The 21413-nt window shown below is 40.5% G+C and overlaps 1 protein-coding gene across 1 annotated transcript in view; it reads left to right on the top strand.

The window, feature by feature from the left end:
• Window positions 1–20785, top strand: part of KIT (KIT proto-oncogene, receptor tyrosine kinase) — a 54634-nt gene extending 33849 nt beyond the window's left edge. Inside the window, exons 8-21 of the mRNA XM_082051877.1 lie at window positions 4137–4251; window positions 5777–5970; window positions 7103–7209; window positions 7302–7428; window positions 7667–7771; window positions 7859–7969; window positions 9608–9758; window positions 11542–11630; window positions 11978–12105; window positions 15275–15397; window positions 18109–18220; window positions 18318–18417; window positions 19072–19177; window positions 20321–20785. Of these exons, the coding sequence (XP_081908003.1) occupies window positions 4137–4251; window positions 5777–5970; window positions 7103–7209; window positions 7302–7428; window positions 7667–7771; window positions 7859–7969; window positions 9608–9758; window positions 11542–11630; window positions 11978–12105; window positions 15275–15397; window positions 18109–18220; window positions 18318–18417; window positions 19072–19177; window positions 20321–20446 (1694 nt within the window). The 3' untranslated portion in view covers window positions 20447–20785. The remainder of the gene's footprint in view (window positions 1–4136; window positions 4252–5776; window positions 5971–7102; window positions 7210–7301; window positions 7429–7666; window positions 7772–7858; window positions 7970–9607; window positions 9759–11541; window positions 11631–11977; window positions 12106–15274; window positions 15398–18108; window positions 18221–18317; window positions 18418–19071; window positions 19178–20320) is intronic.
• Window positions 20786–21413: the final 628 nt, after the last annotated feature.

The raw sequence follows: 21413 nt of genomic DNA, 5'->3' as shown, positions 1-21413 counted from the left end.
GTTTGCCTTCTCTGTATGACTGTGGATTACGCTTATGAGGGGTAATTCTGCTATTTTACAGATAAGTGGAGCAAATTTTTGAGTCATAAGTTTAATTTCTGGGAAGGAATGAGAGAAATTGCAGGTTACCTATGATGCCCTCCGTTCAGATGATGCTGGACGGTGTTTTTTGACTTGGAGCATCATATGTGTGCTTGGAGCAAGGGGCTGTTCATGGGCCTCCCAGCTCTGCCAGGCTCTGCAGTTCTGTCATCATCAGGTGTCAGTTCTCAGTGCAGAGCTTTGTATTGTTGCTTTTGAGAATCTGCTACTTGATAAAAGCTGAAAATCCCTGTGGGTCATGGTTAGGAAACCAGAATAAGAAGAGCATGGTGAAGCAGTATGGCCAGGGTGGGAGGGGGCATGGGTGGCTTAGTTCTTCGGAATGGCTTGTCTGTGCAACCAGCAGCATTCAAGTCTTCTTCCCTCTTGCTTCAACTATGGGTCTTATAATTAGTAAGATCAGTCTAGGGATGCAGTGAGGACTTTTAAGCTGTCTCAGTAGAGCCCAGGTTACCATGCACAGCAGCCGTGAGTGGATTGCAGACATTGCTGAAGCAGATGGATTTGACACACTTGATTCAAAAAGAGTTTGTTGTGGAACTTTAACTAAGCTCCTGCAAATATATATATTTTTTTTTCTTTTTTTAAAAGAGTTGTAATCAATTGATCCTTCTAGGGGTTCATTTTTAAGAAAAATAACCTGTTTTCAGTGGCATGTAAAATGCTCCTCATTTAGGTATGAAACACAAACTGAATGACAGCATACCATATTATTTGACATAGCAGAGTAACTGCCAAAGGAGAGTCTTGTGTGGGTGGGTCAGATCCTGAACTATTGATGCGTGCTGACCTGGCATTATTGTCAGCAGGGATTTCACACAAATTGCTGAGATGCAGCTCGTGATGTTTACACGTGTGGCTCGAGCGAGTAATCAGCAGAAAGTAATCAAACAGGTAAAACAGGATTCATAATCAGGAGAATGTCTTCGCGTAAACAAAAATCGATGCTGAAGCATTTGCTGAAAGATGTGAAAAACCCTGTGCAGAAATACTTGCCTTGGATTTAAACACATTTAGTAATTGCAAATGCTAATCTGAAACAATACTGAATTGCTTGAAAAAATAATGTAGTCAGTCATAGCAAATGTGACATAAAGTAAGTAAGGAGCTATGAAATTAAGAGCCAAAAAGAAAATTACAGCTTGACAAGCAGCGTACTCAACTGAGTTACAATTAAGAAATTGTAGAAATCTCCAGAGTGGCAAGGTACGGTACATCTAGCAATTAGTGGAGGAATCTTCCAAGTGGTGTCTGAGTTTCGTGCAGAATAATATCTGGGCTTAATTATAGTCAACAAAATATTACCTATGCAATTGGGGCTCATGCTGCAAAGAGAAAACTGATCACCGTGTTATAGGTGAAGTTCGGTGGTTTTCCTGTCATTGGAATAGACAGTGAACAAACAGGAATTCACTGTGCTATTATAAAAAGATTCATTCTGATCCAGAAAATGTGGCTCTAGGAGGAAAGCCCTCTCTCTTTGACTGTGATGACAGACAATACCTATTAAGTGTTACTTTTTAGACATTTACTTTGTTAATGATGAAGAAAAGGAAATCTGTAATAGAAAGCAATTAAGTGCACAACCTTATTGTACAGAGCATTGAGATAAAATAGGAGTAACCTCCTATTAAATAAAATAAACCATCTTCGCTATGTTCAAAATCAACATTAATGAAAGCTGAAAAGAAGTTAATAAATTTAGTGACATTAGAAGTTTAAGACACCTAATGACTGACTGTGGAAGGCAATATGCATATATGCCAAGCAATGTAATGAAACTTTAAATATTTAAAGGGTTCAAGACAAAACAGTAAGCAAAATCTGTCTGATACCAGGGGCGATTAGGCAGTGAAAGTCATAAAATCCAGCACATTAAAATCTCTTTTAAAGGGGATGCTTGGTGGTTGCTTGGCATCTGTTTGCCAAAGCCAGTCCATCTTTGCTTCAGCATCCCCTGGAGCACCTACACTGATCAATGAGGAAGAAGCTCCAGCTCCCAGAAAGGGGTGAAGGTGCTGGGACACTCAGCTGGGGTGACAGTGGTGGCAGCCACCTCTTTCCCCTTGGGTCCAGAGCTGTGGGGGGCTCTTTGCTGCCACAAGTGAAACACATCCTTTAATTTCTCTGAGCCAGGGAGGCTTGGGAGTGCCCTGTGCTGGTGGAGAGGCTGATCACACCCATAGCCACATCAAAGTGCCTCACCAGGGATGTCACAGCCATCCTGAGGCTGCTGCGTCCTGTGGCACAAGGGCTGCACCACTCTGCCCGGGCTGCTGGAGGCCTTAACCCTGCCTGGCCTCTCATCTCCCTCTGCTGCTGCAGGAGTCGTCCACATGGACATGCTTGTATTGCACTAGGTTTTTATAATGGAAGAAGCCTGTCTGATGTGGGCATTTTCATTTCCTTTACTCAAAGTGTTCGATTCAGCCCAAATCTGGCACAATATTTTTTGAGAGGCATTAATGTTAATTTTCCTCTTATACTTGACTTTTCACCTAATTTCTTGAATTATACATTGTGTTGTAATGTTGCCTAGAACATAGCATATGCCTAAACAAATTGCTTGCACATGGGTAGTAGATTAGCTATTTGAAATTTCACAATCCAACCATTTTGACAGGAGTTTTGGAAATGTGGTTTACGTGTATTCCATGAGCACTGAAATGGATGAATGAGATGCTCTGCACTCTCAAAAAGTTCCTCACCAAATGAGTAATGCTGAAAATCCGTCTCAACATTTGCAACAATGTTTAGTCCTTGGTGGTTTGCATAAAACACAACATGTGGCTTTAGGAATGAAAGAACATTTGGTTCCTGTAACATGAGTCATGAGGAGATGCTATGTGATTGAGAATATACGTGTGCTTTATTGCCTCTAATTTAATCAGCAAGTAGAATATTCATTCAATCTAACGCCATGCAGTCTTTGACATGGATTTTATGTGAAATGAATCGGAATTTTCCCACTGTAGTCTATGCATTTTCACAACTTTCTAGAGTATTAGAAGTTCATCTTACGTTTCTGTAAGGTTGTATTAACCGGTAATGGAGTCTTAAATTGTATCTGTCAGGTGAGCAGCTTCATTGCAATATAGTTGTTATTTTTCTGTTGACATTTTTGGGGGTAATTTTGCAAGGAAGCTAAGGTAGTTGTGGGAAGTAAGGCCTCTAATTCAAATTTATCTGAGAAAAAAAACTTGCTAGTGTTTGCCAGAACTGTGTTGGCGGTGCCTTCGGCTGAAGCCAGTGACATTTGACTAATGACTGTAAAGTCCATCAGATTGCTTTGGTTTCCTACCATACTTGAATCAGCAGCTCCTGAACTCTGCACAGGACCAGCTCCGGTGCAGGACGCAGTGGGAGGCATCGTCTGGCCAGACTGCTTTATAAACTACCAAAGCAATCACAAATTATTGTTTAGAAAGCTAATATGTTCAGCAAAATGTTGGCTTCCTCTGTGTGCAGTGTTTCAGAGAGTTAGGCAGTAGGGCGTTTCGGTAGCGGTATCTTAGAGGGGTGTATGTCCTCTGTGGGGACTCTGTCTGGACCGGTTGCCTTGCACTGTAGTTCCTTTTTTGGCTGCAGTGGTAATACACGGGGCAGATGTAAGGGAGATGTGGTTTGACAGATTTAGTACGCTTATAACTGTGAAGAAACTGTCCTTTGTACAGGCGGGTAAAGTCATGCTGTGCAGGAATGGGAACTGCACTGTTGTTCCAAGCACACACTTCTCTGGGTTGTTTGAACTCTGGGCGTTGCTGGTTTAGGATCATCAAACCAAATACTCAGTGGAGGTAAGGGATTCTTCTGAAATCCAGCCTCAAGCCTTCAGTATAAGAACTGACGTTTTCACAGGTGGTCAGTGCTTGCAGAACACCAAGTCAGAACTGGACACACTTGAACATGCCGAGATCTGTTCACCTCAGTAATTCCACTGACAATGATACACACCAGCTGCCAAAGTGAAGAGCAAATGGCAATGCAAATTCGATGTTCCCCTGATGTATGACTCTCATTTTTGTTTGTTGCAGCAAAACCAGAGATTCTCACTCTGGATATACTTAGCAATGGTATTCTCCAGTGTGTCGCAGCTGGATTCCCAGCCCCTACCATATACTGGTATTTTTGCCCAGGAACTGAGCAGAGGTGAGTTTAGTAAACCAAAGTCTCCAAAGGTTATTCTAGATGTTAAACAACCAATTTATAATGAAAAATAAAGAACATAAAATGACTCGGTAACAGTTATGTTCAAATATTGCATCACTGTTTTCATAATTTTCAACATTGCATTATTTGCAGTGGTTTAGGGGGAAGGCAGGGGCACATTTCATTATTCCTCTTTGCATTCCATCCTTGATAAGGGAATACCCATAATTTTCTGCTGCAGAAAAGTAACAGTCAAACTTTCTCTCTGCTGCAGGCTAGCTACGGTTTCTATCGGTTTGGCCCCAAATGACACACATTTTGTACGCAATTTCATAGAATGACAATCACAGAATCACTTGTGAATATGGCTGTTATCTTTTGTTTTATTGTGTAATGCTAAAATTTTTCAAGACATAAAGTAATTAGATTTCTATTCACTTAAAGCATGTGACAAGTAAACAAGTCCAGAGTTATTATGGATAAAACCTTGCGTCTGGTTACCATGTTTCTAAAAAGATTGTAGAATTTCACTGTGAAATGAGGGGTGACCTCATTAATGTTTATAAATATGTAAAGAGTGAATGTCACGAGGATGGAGCCAGGCTCTTCTCGGTGACAACCAATGATAGGACAAGAGGCAGTGGATACAAACTGGAACACAGGAGGTTCCACTTAAATCTGAGAAGAAACTTCTTCACAGGGAGGGTAACAGAGCACTGGAACAGGCTGCCCAGGGAAGTTGTGGAGTCTCCTTCTCTGGAGACATTCAAAACCCACCTGGATGCCTTCCTGTGTAACCTCATCTAGGTGTTCCTGCTCTGGTGGGGAAATTGGACTAAATGATCTTTTGAGGTTGTTTCCAATCCCTAACATTCTGTGATTCTGTGAAGTGGGCATCTGTGAAGTGTGTTTTAAGGTTTTGGTTGACTTCCACCATGGTTGTATATCTCATACTAGCAAGTCATGAGTCTCACCTGTATAATTTGTTTTATGCTTAAAATAATTATTTCCCTAATTTTTTTAAATAGTACTTTTCTGAATTTTAACCGTCTGTTCAACATCTCGAGAGAACAGAACTGGCTAGTTTCTGGCTACATATAAGCTTCATGGTGTTGTACATACATCACAGAATGTTTTTGTGTTGTAGTAAAATGGTGATTGGGCAAAGTTTTCAAGAGTAGGTTATAGACCACAACTGCTTGAAGCTAAAGCTGGAGATGCACGTTGAACAGTACAAAGCCCACAGTGGACTTACAGACCGGTAGATATCTCTAGCCAAAACCTCATGGTGTCCAGTTGGGTCAGGCTTGATATTTTTAACCACTTCACTCACTACATACAAGACAATGAGACATCGTGAGTGGGCTAAGTATCAAGGATAAGATCTTCACCTGAATTCCTTTGTAAAGCAGTGTGATTTAGTTATCTGGTGGTCTGGCAGTGGCTGTCTGCCTCTACAGCAGGACCTGTCATCTGTTGCAGGTAGCTTTTCATGGCACATAACTGTCAGTATTGTTTCTCCCAGGTGTTTTGATTCACCGACAATATCCCCCATGGATGTCAAAGTCAGTTATGCAAACTCATCAGTGCCATCATTTGAACGAATACTGGTGGAAAGCACCATTAACGCCAGCATGTTCAGGAGCACCGGCACCGTGTGCTGTGAGGCCTCCAGCAACGGGGACAGGAGCTCTGCTTTCTTCAACTTTGCTATTAAAGGTAACGGCTGGAGCCAATGAGACCATAAAACGTGGGTGCCGTTCAGCCCTTCCCTTTGCAAGGGGATTCATATTTTAAGCATGTTACCTTTGCCATAAGAAAGTTTATGTGACTGAGCGTATGATAACGTATTACACTGCGTGTTCTGCCTGCCAAAGCATCGCTCTAATTTTTCAATGGGTGTTCCAGTATAATCTTTTTTACAGCTCCAGATCTGAAGGACAGTAGTTAGCTGATTTTCTTCGGTCTCTGCAGCACAGGGGCAAACCATCTACAGCATTACACTGGCTTTCCTCCTCCCTCTCCCTGTTTCTTTTCCTGTCTTTTTCTGTTTTTTACTATTTAGGCCATCTTTTTTTCAAGGAAAAATTGCATTTTTAAATGTTTTTACAGTATCTCACGAAAATGCAGTCCTGAACTTGACTGGAGCCTGAGGGCCCTGCTGTTATAAAAGAAATAACAACAATATACTTCAAAAGGGCTTATGAGTTTTGTAGCAGTATTTGTGAGGTGGGAAAAAAGCTCTAGAACATAGATGACTTGAAATGTGTTTGTAAATCTGTGCTCTTCTTTGCAAAATCAAACATTCTGCTGCTTCTTTTTTTCTGTGTTACACCCAGCTATAATATATAAACAAATAAGCAAGATTTAGGGCAGGTGGGTTTTACTGGAATATATCTTCACTACTTGGCACAATCTCTACTTGTAAAGGCTGTGCTATAGAGATCATACTGGAGTTGGAGGGTGGAAAAGAGAAGAAATTAGGACTTCAGAAAAAAAGCTGCTTTCTTTAACGTAACTTGACTGAGAATTATCTCGAATTAATTAATTCAATTCAAATGATCTCAAAATAAATGCAAACCCCGTGCATTAATTCTTCTTGGTGTCACACCTCCTGAATTGATGAAGCTGAGACTCCCGTTGCAACAAACTGGATGGTTTCCGTACCAACTCTGTCCCCCACAGCTCATTCAGAATCACCCATTCTGATGTACCTGAAGCACATCTGGCAAAATCAAAACCCCAAACCGTGATTGACAAGGAAGAACAAAGCAAATATTTTCACCTGAATCTTTTTAATACAGTCTTTCTTGTTCAATATTTAAGCAGAATGTTTTCTTTTTCTTTCCAGAACAAATCCGTACCCATACCCTTTTCACCCCTTTACTAATCGCATTTGGAGTCGCTGCAGGACTTATGTGCATCATAGTCATGATCTTGGTGTACATATATTTGCAGGTAAAATCAGAAGCCTCTCTGCCTGAGTTATGAAAGCGTGTGAGCTGCCTGTGTAGGTTTTGGTAGTGACAGCCGTTCTCTTTCCCTTCCAGAAACCCAAATACGAAGTTCAGTGGAAAGTTGTTGAAGAAATAAATGGAAACAACTATGTTTACATAGACCCAACGCAACTTCCTTATGATCACAAGTGGGAATTTCCTAGAAACCGGTTGAGTTTCGGTTAGTTTAGATTTATTTAACTTAATCTGCAAGGTGAAACCTTCAGGTCTCATATGAGACTTTGCTCAAACGCAGCAAGATTTTGTCAAAAAGACGTGCGATAATGCAAATAGGGGTAATTGCTCATACGTACCTTGGGACAAAAAGCAAGCTTCCTTGATATCATAAAATAAATTGTTGAACCCTTCAGGAAGAAGTACTCCAAGTCATTACAGAATACTTTGTTTTGCTTTATTAGGTAAAACCCTTGGTGCTGGAGCTTTTGGAAAAGTTGTTGAAGCCACTGCTTATGGCCTATTTAAATCTGATGCTGCTATGACAGTAGCAGTAAAGATGTTGAAACGTAAGTTGCTGTAATATACCATACAATTTTTTCTCACTTCCTTCTGGTCGATGTGTTACGTACTGAACATTGTGCTTTGCCTTGCAGCAAGTGCCCATTTAACAGAAAGAGAAGCCTTGATGTCAGAGCTTAAAGTGCTGAGTTACCTTGGAAACCACATTAATATCGTGAATCTACTTGGAGCCTGCACTATTGGAGGTGGGGTTATCAAGAGATTATTGATTATTTGTGTTCCTTTGTAGTGCCAGAAGGAGGAACCTTGTGAAGAAGAATCCAGTGCTAAGTGTAGAAATCCTACAGATGTTTCTTGCTTAGGCAGGTTGCAGATCATCATGACTATTACCGGTGAATTACTGAATCTAGATTTTAGGCTCATCATAATAGTAGTTATGCAGCTGCAGCTAAAAAGGAAAGTTGGTGTTATTCTCTTTCATATGAGCCATTGTGCACTTTCTTGTTGAGACACAACAAAATGTACGGCGTAAGTTTTTTCCTCATCCACACTTGTTCATAAATGAGAAAAAATATGTGAACTGGTTCCTTGTTGGTATCCAAGGTGAAGTCAGCAAGCCTGTTTTGTATAGTCTTCCAGCCTTCTGTTTAAGCTGTAAATGTATCTGTTGAGGCACCACTGAAGTTACAAATGCTAAGCAGCAGAAAGTTGAGAAAAATAATTTGCCAAATAAACTATTGCGCAACCCAAATGTTTCACATATAATATTAACTTAATAAGTTTGTTTTCGTATGTAGTAAAAGCTACAAAACAGCTGAATTGTCAATACAGAGCGACACAGTCCTCTATTTGTAATTTATGTGCATTTTAACAAATATTTGCTTTTTGAATTTTCGCTTCATTTCTCAAGAAAAAGGAGCTTGTAAAAAATCATAGTTTTAGATGGAGGCAATACATTTCTCACTTTCACATTTAATGATTTAAAAATAGGATGAAACATTTTTGTTTAAGCCGTCAACAAAGTAGACTCGCTGGCCTGAGTGCATATCTGTCTCAGGTGAAAAAATGTGGTGTCTGTAAGAAAATTCCTCCACAAACACTGCTTTTGCTATTACGAAAACTAAAATTTTTAACTGAAAAAAAAAATGAAATAAACTAGTGAGTGAGGTTAGGGAACAGTGGTACAGAATAACCTTACAGATGAAATAATGTGCAGCGCAATTACACATTCAAGGGCTGTAGCTGGAGTCATTCACTCAGAAAACATATATTTGATCTGTAAACATCCATGCTGGAGATGACTTGATTCTCCTTTCCGATTTCATTTTAATATTCTAAGACCTTGTGCAATGTGGTTTTCTATCGCAGCAGGCTGTTCTGTTTGAATGATTTTTCCTATTATACTGCAGAATATAACACTACATCATTTCCAAAACATTACTGAAGGAGTGTGAAGCTCTACTGTAAACAGAAGTGAATCAAAAGGATTAATGTTTGAAGCTTGAATTACTCTAACATTTGGAACAAATAACTTCCTTCAGGAAGTGAGCAAAATCAAACAGATGTGTCTGGCCAGAAACATTATCGCATGAAGAAAGAGAAAAAGACTTATTTGTTTAATTTTTGTACAATGCAATGCTATTGAGGTGGGGGGGCTGGAAATTAATTGGGAGCAACACAGCTTTAGCTGGACAATAGTTGCTGATCTGTGAAAGAAAAGATGCTGGGTTACTTTTCTATAACTTTTCAAGTCTAGACAGTGCTAGGCAGTGTTATTTTTAATAGCCCAGCCTGTGTGCTTGGCTGAATGCTGTCTTTATGGTAAGGTTTTCTCCTGTGAAAACAATACTCACTGGCTTTCTAAACCTTATGTACATCTACAGGTCCCACTCTGGTCATTACAGAATATTGCTGCTATGGTGATCTTTTAAATTTTCTGAGACGGAAACGAGATTCATTTATTTGTCCAAAACATGAAGAACATGCAGAAACAGCAGTTTACGAGAACCTTGTACATCAGGCAGAGCGTGCGGCGTAAGTATGACCTGCTGAAATGTATTTGTGGTTTTAGAAGATTGGGAAAGAGGAGATATCAAATTTTATTAGGGATAAGAAATGTGAAGAATCCTTTCATGCAGCAGGCTTTGAAGGTTCTTTGCTGTGAAAGGAAACAATTTAATTAAAGAGACGGTTTGTACAGTGAGTGGTTTATTCTAACAGAGAGCAATTGATTGTATACACTCACTGTTTTACTTCTTTATCAAATTTCCTGTAGTTATTTCATGCAACTCCTTGGCTCTAGTCTATGTACGTATTTGTGTTTATCGCTCCTGTTAAACATTGGCAGTGCTCATTTAGCTGCTTGAATGACAATTCCCGCAGTGTTGGAGTGTTAATACTCTGAGCTCTTCTAAGTTCCTGCCTTCAGAAATGACTTCTTGCTGCACACCAGCACCTTACTGTATCAGAGGCAACCTGCCACCGATAGTTTGCTAGATTTTGTGATGACACGACCCATGTCACGACTCTGAGATTGCTCTTGTACTTCTTTTTCAGTTACTTCATCTGTATATTTTTAACCACTCTGTTTTAGATACAAGCCCAGAGCTCTTTCCAAGTACGTTTCCAAGCAGATGTCCTGCTCACTTCTTCCTTTTGCAAAGTGAGGGAAACATAACTTAACCAAAACCTAGGGGCTGTAACAATAACTGCCCATTTTTATTTTTAGTCTGTTTATTGCCCCAGGGGGCCCATTACTTTGTGTTGGCAAACACCAAAGAGCAAAGCAGACCCTTAGGAGGTGGTAAAGTCCTTTGTCCCAGCAAGACGTAGTACTGGTGAAGCTGTTTGGCAATATATGGATATCTGGTGATGCCCAGGGAGATTAGGACCACCGAGGTGATGAGCACTAATCTGTGATTTGCCATTGGAGGTGTGCCCTCTTTTCAGTGCAGGAATCTTGCTGCTGGAGCACATTTTGTAAATGGAGGTTTTAGCAGTGGAGTATTTACCAAATTCTCATATTAGTATTTACTGTAAGGTTGCAGCTGCTAAATGTGTCAGATGTCTTTGTGGTGGTGACTGAAGCTATTGGTGATCTCATTGCTACTTTCCGTGTTAGCTCTGTGGCTGCATTTATTGTTCATAAACTGAACAGATATTTCAGGCTAAGGAAGGGCTGTGTATATGAGTTCTAATGGCAATGAAGTGAAAAACAGCGAAGTGCATCCACCATTCCTAAAGGTGCCTGACTGTATATTTATAAACTATATAGTATGAAAATCTGTACATTTGAATTATATATAGCAATAAGAAAACTTTAAAAACATAGCAGATGGCTGTCCCAAGCCTCGGCTGATTCTTTGAAATACATACAAATCCCCTTTAGAACTTGGGAATCTCTGAATTTAACATTTCTTTACCATTTGTCTTCTGCATTTCATTTGCCACTTGAGTTGCTGAAATATTCTGGTAGAAGTTGGCCTAAGCAGAAGAAGGAAGCACCAGCAGATCCTGTGAAACATCTGGATGTTAATTTATAGAGAGTGAAGTCTGTATAAACAGTATACATATAGAGGTTTTGTTTGCTCACCTGAGCAAACTCCAAACTTTGTGATGTATCACTAGCTGTACTGACAAACTTCTCTTTCTGTACAGGCCTTTCCTCATCTTTTTTACACACCTATAAGTTTCCAACCTACTGATAATTTGTAAAGCATTACATTCAGAAGGCTGGCATAGCTCGGGCTTTTTCTTTGGATGACTTTTGAGACCTTTTTCGCTAAACTATATTTCATTTCATCTGCTGTCTCTACAGTGATGTTGCCAATGAGTACATGGACATGAAACCAGGAGTGTCATGTGCAGTCCCACCAAAAGCTGATAAAAAACGACCAGCAAAGTCTGGTGAGTGCAATGACAAGGAATTCTGTTTGCTGGTGGGAGTGCAGAGAGAGGGGCTTCCTGAATTTTTTCAGTTTTATCATACTTTTTTCTCATGGATGGGGACAATTAAAACTCATTAGTTGATACGAGAAGGCTTGACAAAGAACAGTATGCTAAATTAAGGTGTCTCGTATTTCTCCACACTTAAGTGGAGTATCAGGATTAATTTTTGCTTTTTGGCAATGAGCTGTTTATGTGACTCCAGTCTGGTACTTATTCAGATCATTGTTCCTGTTTAACATTAAGACAACTCTGTTTCTAAATGAATACACTTTCTCCACTTTAAAACTGTTGTTTATACTGCATAGGATCCTACACCGATCAGGATGTTACCCTCTCTATGTTGGAAGATGATGAACTTGCTCTAGACGTTGAAGATCTACTAAGCTTTTCTTACCAGGTGGCAAAGGGCATGAGCTTCCTTGCCTCCAAAAATGTAAGTTAAGAATTTTTCAGAGCTGGAAAGAATCAGATTTCTGATTTCCTTTAGCATCATTTCCAGTGTTTTAATGTGATCCACATGCTTAGATGATGAATATTTTTGTGTTCTTTTCAACAAGCACTGCAAACTCTTATGCTCCTTCTTGTATCTGAAGCATTGGCTAGTATTGGAGTTCTGTACTGTGCTCATTGGCCAAAAGTGGTGTTGTATATCCCATAAAACAGAATATAGGGTGTACAGTAGTTAAGGTGAAGCAGTGCTGTTGCCTACCCACAGTTCAGCATGGTAGAATCAGTGGCCTTGCTCATGAACAGAAACTAGTCACAGAAATGTCAAGAGAAGAGACAGAGGAGAGGAACTGCAGCAAAGTATGTTTGTGGTGCCCCAAGGCTCCACTGATGAATGATGTCATGTGTTGGGAGATGGCAGGTACAGCTGCCTCTCTTGGGTGGTGCCTCTTACAGGTTTGATCTTCAGCCCTTCTTTTGTTTCTTGGAGCATCCAAGTAGTTTCACAAGAGCTCCTAATGGCTTTAAAGGCACTGAAACCCGTAGGAACCCTGAGGAGTTATTTCTTCAGGCTTCTCTGGTATATAGCGATTAAGTGGAATTCATGAAAGGAGTAGAAACTGAACATGTGGATCCCTACAAACACAATTAAATCTGGAGAGTGTAAGATTTATTCTCTGTGGCACTGCTGGAGAGTTTACGAACTGAAGAACACTCTGAATACAGCTGAAAAGCTATGTATTTGCATGAGTTTTAAACAACGCTGCACTTGCTACTTCTGTCATACAGAATATTGCCTTAAACAGAGGAGCTGTCACATTGTGTGCTTTATTATCATTATGGCTTAATGTACAGGATATATCCTGTTTTTTCTGAAAAGATAAAATCAGCCTAGAGACCCACAAATTATATTTGTTGGCTACCCTGAGCATAGCAGATAGTTCTCTGGGCTTCATAGGAGAGGTATTGCATAACTGAAAGGGATGTATATGGAATAGGAGTCTTAAGCACAGCATAATTATAATCTTTCAATGGATGTTCTTACATTTTTATTGGAAAAATGTGATTTAACATGTAAACGTTGTAACTAACATAGACACAGGTGCACCTTGGATAAAACCCAAAACCAAACTTACACAATTTAAGGAAAATAAGGTAATCCTGAGATCCTGTGTTAGTAGTGGGAAATGTGTCTCTAATTCTGCTCCAAAGGAAGTCCGCGGTAATATTTGCTCTTGCACTTCTTTTTTTTTACCCTGCTGTTCCTCCTTCCAAACCCTTTAGTTTATTTTTCATCTGTCAACTTCAAAATAAGCCTGAAAGGCAAACACATTATATTACAGATTTTAATGATTTTCACTGGACTCTTGCATCCTTCGCTACTCAGGACATCCAGTGCTTTGCACACATATTCTTTATTTCTTCTTATTTTCCTGTAGAACAGCACTAGGACTCTCTAAGCATCATTCCTGGTGACTGTTTTCTTTATAGTCTTTCCATTGATACAAACAGACACCACAGCGTTGAGTAGCAAGGGCAATAGTGAATGTAACGCCCTCTCACCATGATGTTGGGAAGTAATGTTCAGTATCGCTTTAGCGAGTGCAAAATTGACGGCTTTATCACAGAATTATGTTGCACTACACTAACACATAACTGTGCCTGGTCCTCTTTGGTCATAGCGTACATACACACTCTTAACTCTAGCTAGTAAATGCAGTGTGGGCCGATAGATAAGATGCTTCTCCACACATACCAGCAGTGCAGAAGACCCAGCTGCTCTTCTGCAACTTCTGTGTCAAGGCTCAGAGGCATAAAAGCTCTATGCAGGAGTTGGGATAGGAGGCTCCCCTGGGGGGATAATTCCCTTATTAAGCATGTGGTGCCTTAATCACAAGACAGGGCTTCCTCCAATGGACAAAGTCTTTAATTCACTGCAAACTGTATTGCTTCTGAAGGAGCAAGGCAAAGACATGCTGGATGCTTGGCCATTCCCTTACTGCTTCAGTGCAGTTACACTCTCAGTTTTACATAGGCAAACTGAAGAATATGTTGGATTGGGATTGAATGAGAGTCCCCTGAGACAGTAATTGTCGTTAAAAATAGTTCCTGGTGTAAGCATGCAGAAGGGACAGAGATTAAGTTGCTTATGCAACCTGCAGCCATGTTCTGAGTTTGGTTTGTGTTAACTCTTGATATTTTAAGTTGTTTTTTAGGAAATTCCTGAAGTTTTGTATTTTGAAGAAAAAGTGAAAAATTAACTACCTTCAGATATTTTTAGGCAGCTGTGGCCTGCAAACTGCATACTATCAGTAAAGCAGGAGCATAACACTCTCCTTTCCAGATGGAAAAAAATATTATTTTGTTAGAAAACTACCTCTGTTCTATAACAAAGGCGCATGGGCTCAACAGTTGCATGCAAAGAAAAGCGACTGCTGGGAAACTCAGACACCCATCTGTAGCTGCAGTTACAGACATGTGCACACTTCTCCATTGAAAACTGGGATATAAGCTGGCTGGGTCACTGAACATGTGACTGTTCATTGAAAGATACTGGCATGTGAAAATTGACAGTATTGTCAAATCCTTAGGTCTCCTTACAAAGCTCTCCTAGGTACTTAATAATTCAGGTCTTCCAGAGGAGTATTTCTGAAATGGGATTTGGTTTCCAGACTTGTGTGCTTTGAAGTTTAACCATAATTTTCCCTATTTTCAGCTTTTCAATACTTTTTTCCTTAACCACAATAGTTATTTAATAGAAGACTGGAATTATTTTAGAAACAAACCACATTTCTCCCTTATTTTTCCTGTGCTACGAAACAAGCCAGTGATTTTTTTGATAAAAAGTCAGAGAAAAAGTACATTGAACTTCAGCTTCAAACATGAAACACTAGAAAATTCAACGTGACTGCAAGTGGTCTTTTATAAAATAAATGCAAAGACAACCTTAACCATGTGGATCAATGTCATAAGAGTAGAGATACTACACTGGAATGTTTAATCATCTGAATAAGCTCATTAACACATGGCTTCATTATGACTTTCAGCTTGCCATAAAATGCATAATGCACTAAGTTATATAGCTAAGTAAACATGTAACCAAGCAACAGCCTCTTAAGGATATTATAAAATAGCTTTGTGTGTTTGTTATTTAGTGCATTCATAGGGATCTGGCTGCACGAAATATTCTTCTAACTCATGGTCGAATAACAAAAATCTGTGACTTTGGCCTGGCGAGAGATATAAGGAATGACTCAAATTATGTGGTCAAAGGAAACGTAAGTATATATGTTACTTTATCCACCTCTTTTGAGTTACAAGAGTTCCTATTGTCGTGACTTGCAAAGTAAAGTCTTTCTTAAGTGGAAATCTAGATTTCCCAGTTCTGATATAATACATAGCCATACTGGTCAGGAATGTTAGGAGAGACAATTCCTGACATAGATGTGTGTGCTGACAAAACCCTTGGTACATGTTATACTGGAAAAAAAGTGCTGGTGTCTAAATGTATGTTGTACTGGAGGAGATTGTTTTGCTGTACCAGTGTAATGCCCAGTCTTTCTGTTATATCTGAATATACTAAAAGCTACAGCTCTGTGAGTAATTGCAAGTTTTGCCATTGGAATATTCTGGTAGCCCAATCCTAAATATAATTATTGTGAAACTTTTTCTCTGGGCATTGCTATATTTGTACATTACTGAAATAGTTTATTTTTAAAATATCTAAATAATCAGGGCTTTGCATCCCGTTCTTTGCTATAAAGCATCACTCAGACAAAAGAAACTGAATTCTGAGGTGTGAATTTATTGATTACAGCATAGTGGGAGCCAAAAAAGCCTTGGTTTTATCTGATGCCATATACAGATTTTAACTTAATGTGTGTAACATACAACTTTGGCTTGCATCTGTAATTAAAACACTGTAACAAGGCTGGAACAAGACAGTATATTTCAATGAGAAAGTTTAAAACCTCCCATGTAGAAGAGTACATTGGTGTGTACTAGGCATCTCCAGAGGTACAATAACACTTTGAAGTGATGCAGATTCCCTTGGCAGTACTTGAAGTGCCCTTGAAAGTGCTAGTGCAGTAAAAGGAGCTCTACTACAAAAGAAAATTGGGTCTGTCTGTGATTAAGTTTGAGAGATGTGTTATGAAGTGTAGGTATTTTGCTTCTCAAACTGATTTGCAGTGCCTGGATTAATGTTGTAAGTCTGCATCAGATACGTGCAGCCATCCACTGCCTTCTGAGTATGCAGGTTTTCACTGGTACCATTTTTCAAAGGAGAGAAGATCCAGGTTGGCCAAGGCAGCCCTCCTCCCCAGCCCCACTGGGTGCTCCAGCGGCTGGTCATTAGTGAGGGACATGACAACACACAAACTGAAGGTTGCCCATCCAGGCAATCCAGCACCTGAGCATCTCTCACCCCAGTGGTTTGCCGTGCTCAGTTAACCTGTCGGTCCATGGCACCTCAGGTGTCTGAGATATCTCTGCTGCGTTGCTGTCACACAGTGGTCCCTGATGTCCCAGATACCTACAGCATCCCTAATTTAGGCTACAGGAGAGATGGGTTTATTTGTTGTCTTCAAAAACAATGTTGGTACCAGCCACTGAGTGCCTAGAAGTTGAGGTTAGGGAACAACAGGAGCAGAAATTATTCAGGAATGGCTGTCCTGGCAAAATCTTGAGTGGCGTTTAGTGTAAGAAAGCTGCTTTCAGGGTCAGGTCAGCTCAGGAGCTGCTTGATCAGTCAAGGCTCCTGGAGTGGGAAGTGAAGGCCAGCAGCTTAGAAGGGAATTGCATTCTGTGATTCTGTGAAGGGAAGTGGGCAATAAGTAATTACGTTTTACATGTCTAGGCTACCCTTTAAGTTTCCTGAGTTGCCCGAGAACAGGATTTTATGTAGCCTGGAAGGGTCAGAGGAGGATAGGCTGCAGCTGCCTGGGGAGAGAGGAAGCAGTGGCTGCAGGAGGCGTCTGGTTGCATCTGGCCTGATCTCAAAGGAGATGAGGAGTGCTGGGGCATCGCTGGCTGTGGACGCTGCTGGGAGGCAGCACTGCTGACAGCAGCTGGGGGCTCAGCCAAGAAGAGAGTTTGCTGTCTGCGATATTCAGGAAATAAACAACTCGGGTTGTCTCTCTGGTGAGCCAGCCCATGGCAAGTGCTGCCTTTCCTCCCCCTGATTTTAATCTTTTCCCTTCCATTTACCTCCTTTTCTGTTTCTTCTTCTTTCCTTACAAGACATCAAGGCTTTTCTTGGTTGAAATATATCTTTGGACCCATCATTGCAAGACCACTTAAAAGGAAGAGGTCTGGTTTCTCCCACAGCAGGACAAATGCAAAGGACAAAATTCTGACTAGCTCCTATAGTCAGACAAGGAAAGGGCAAAGCAGGGAGAGGAAGGCAGAAGCAAATCCAAAGGCTTTCTGTTAGTTAGTATGCCACACAAACTTATGAAAAATGTCAATATATATTTCTTTTGTGTAAATTTTCTTTTTTTCTTTTTTTTTTTTTCCCCCCCCGGTACACTGAGGAGCTAAAGCAGATGTCTTAACTGGTGATTAAAGCCTTAAAGCATCTTGACTATATGAATCACATCTGTGTTCCTATGGTAGGCAGTCCATGGAATAAGACTTGCATGTTTGCATAAGAGACCATGCCATGATTTTATATATTATTTGCTTGTGATTCTTGCAGTCCCTTATCAGTAAGACAGAAGGAATCACACAGTATACAGAAAATAAGAGTGCAAGGAACTGCACAAGTTTGGCAGACCCACTAAAAGATAGATCAATAACCACACAGCACTTGAAGACTCTGAAATGCTGAGATTTCCATTTTTTGGTTGGATACTTCTGTTTCTTGATATAGCAAGTATTTGAAGCACGTAAGAAGTAGAAAAGGTTAATTTTATCTTGTAAATTTTATCTTGTAAATTTTGTGTGCCATATGTCCATTGTCTTAATTTATTCCCTTTTCCCTGGAAAGGCTCGTCTTCCTGTGAAGTGGATGGCACCTGAAAGTATTTTCAATTGTGTTTACACCTTTGAGAGTGATGTCTGGTCTTACGGGATATTGCTTTGGGAGCTCTTTTCTTTAGGTAAGCTCCTTCAAGACCTGTACTTCAGGTGACTTCTGTTTCATCTTGGTTTTACCACACATGCAGAAATCACATTGCTCCTGTGCTCTCTCAACAGGAAGCAGCCCATATCCAGGGATGCCTGTGGACTCCAAGTTCTATAAAATGATCAAGGAGGGATACAGAATGTTCAGCCCTGAGTGTGCACCACCTGAAATGTAAGCGAGCACTCAATACCACTAATCACCAAACATCAGCAATAATGCAAAGGAAGCTTCCATTATTGTGTTAAGACTCGTTGCACTGCCCTATTGTCTTTTTTTACTTTTTTAAGTTCTTTTAACTTTTCAAGTAATTCATGTTAATCTAACTAGCAGAATACATGCCTGTGTTGTTACGAGCAATGAAGTGCACTCATGCCATGTGTCATCTGATTACTTTGTCATGACATCTGCTCTGTGTCAATAAATTATTGACAGGTCACAGAACATAATTAAACATTTTTAATTCAGGTCAAGCAGTCAGTGAGATTTATCACCAGACTCTACAGCACCTGCATTTGTGCTGTACTTCTGACAGCAGGAGGACCGGCTACTGATCTTCTTTATGAGCCATCCCTGGTTCCCTGTTTTGTAAATGGATCAACACTTAGCAAGCTGTCAAGGAAAACTGCCCCTGGAGACTCCCATTAGTATTGAGTCCTTTGTTGTCACAAGCACAGGTGTTACCAGCACTATTTCTATTCTTAAAAGTCATTTAAAGAAGGTAAACTGTGAGACTGGGTCACACTTTTCTGTGAAATAATAATGGAAGTGAGATGAGAATTCTCAGGATTTTCTCTTCAGCAGTACTTAATTTTAGTATCTTTGCAGGTATGACATAATGAAGAGTTGCTGGGATGCTGATCCTTTGCAGAGACCCACATTTAAACAAATCGTACAGCTGATAGAGCAGCAGCTTTCTGATAATGCCCCTCGGGTAAGTTACGGGTCATCATATTTTTGGAATCAAAGCAGTTTCAAGCAAGACGTTAGACTAGAGCTATGTGGAGCAAAGAGCCTGGTAGCTTCATTAATTTTCCATTATTAATTTTGTAGCTTTGCATTGTAAGTTTGGGTGGTAGGAAGGATGCCTGGGCTACCTGCTTCTGCTTTGTTGTGCTATTAGACAGTAACTGTCCAAGCCTATGACTGAGACAGGTACCAGCTGGAGAAGACTCTGGATGGTTGATGTTTCTTACTCAAAATAGACCTAGCGCAACGATTTTGTTGTTATAAAATGCAGTGGTACAGTATAAATTCATCTTATCTTAAACTATGAAAAATTCTATTCTAATAGGAAAAAGCTGAGAAGTGAAGTATATTTAGCTTTTATTAGAAGAGCTTTCTGGATGAAGGGGTTGAGCTTTTGGTGCCCTTCTGCCTCTTCTCACTTGCTTCCCCTAGAAATATTTATATAACTTTGGAGGTATGTCAGTACAAACGATATTCACTGCTCTTTTGACCAAAGCTTTTTCTCAAAGTGTAACTGGAGAAAACAGTCCAAAGAAAAAGTGGAGGCACATCAGAGACTTGGATTTTCTCCTGCAATAACATAGTGTGTTATTGGGGTTTAAAAACGTTTAAAACCTGGTTTAAAAATAAAGCTTCCTTTTACCTTCTGGATGCCTTGTTTGGGCACTGAGTAGATGGCTTCCTGGCGGTTTGAGAAAAAAGCAAACTAAAAGCTGCTGGCATTTGATTGCATCCTGTAGTGTATTTTGGCAGGTGCAGGCATAACTAAAACAAAAGCAAGAATGCAAAGGAAAAATTAGTGAGGTTTCTGGGGGAGTTTGTTAATAATCTGAGCTGTGTTTTTTCAAGCTCAGTTGAAATTTGGTGTGCAGTTGGAAGCTGCGGTGTTCTTAATAACTGAGTTTGAGATCCTTGACTCTTTTTTCAAAAGAGGAGTTAAGCCCAAGACCCTTTGAATGTCTTTAGATTTGCAAAGAAACACCTGAGCTGGTCTGTGCCATGCTGGTGTGTAGGACCCAGTGGGAAAAGGCTGGGAAAGGAGAGTTCTCCGACTAGGTGTGTAGGGAGCGATCCGCACAGCTTTGATGCCGGTCTTTGGCTTCTGCAGGTTTATGCGAACTTTTCAACTCCACCTTCCAGTCAAGGCAACGCTCCAGATCACTCCGTGAGGATTAACTCGGTGGGTAGCAGTGCTTCATCTACTCAGCCTCTCCTGGTACGTGAAGATGTTTGAGTGGCATCTGGAAGAAGAGGACCCCAGATGTCGCTAGCTGTTTGTATTGTGCAGGGGGTGAGAGAGGGACGACTTCAATAATTTCTCTTACTTTTACTCACTACTACCACTGTGTAGCTGAAATGTTGTTGTAATGCTGTCCTTTACCACACTGTTACACATAAACTTAATCTGCTGAGCACGGTTACAGGCATCATTGCAATGTTAACTGAAGCTGTATATATTTTGCTGTATTGTGTGTATTTGCAGTAGAGAGCCAGATCGGGAAAAAAAAAAAAAAAAAAACAACACACAACAACCAACAAAAATATCCTGAGCCAGGGTGTGGAGTGAGATGACTACAGATCAAACCAGATCTGCAGTGATTCTTCTCTGGATCTGTGCTTGGAAACCGTACAGTCATTTTCTAGTTAATCTTGTTTTGCTGAATTTAAGAAATAAATTAATATGAAGACAATAGATTTTGTAAACCCCTTTCTATCTCCTGCCAAGCCTGAGAAGCTTTCCCAGGCAGGCATTGTAGATTGGAGACCAGGAAGGGTGCTGGGTGTACCTGGGCAAGAGAGGTGAGGGGACTGAGACCCTTCCAGAGTTGGTCTGCACAGCAGCAAACACTCCGGGGAGCTCTGGGGTTTGACACGGCAGAGGGGAGAAGAGCATGAATCTTCATCGTTATTTCCCACCTGCGCTATCAGCCTTGCAGACCAGTCACGAGGTTTCTGTGGGTATACGCGTTATTGCCCGCTGGCCCATTCCCCATCAGGGACAGAGCTGCACATCGCTGGGTTTCCCCCCACCAGGGAAGCTGAGCTGCTCCCGTGACCCCTGCCTGGGGAACCTGAGGTCTTCAATGTTTGTTTTGCTCATAGTTATGTCTGAAAGTGTTCACCAAAGATAGGTGGGCCTTGCCAAGTTGGTCAAAATAGAGGAGGAGGGCTGCTTCCAGTAAACTGTGTGTCTGGAGGAG

This window comes from Streptopelia decaocto, assembly GCF_964273445.1.
Source record: "Streptopelia decaocto genome assembly, chromosome: 4".
Classification (NCBI taxonomy): domain Eukaryota; kingdom Metazoa; phylum Chordata; class Aves; order Columbiformes; family Columbidae; genus Streptopelia; species Streptopelia decaocto.
The sequence above is the reverse complement of the archived record's forward strand: the minus strand, read 5'-3'. Positions and strand labels throughout refer to the sequence as shown.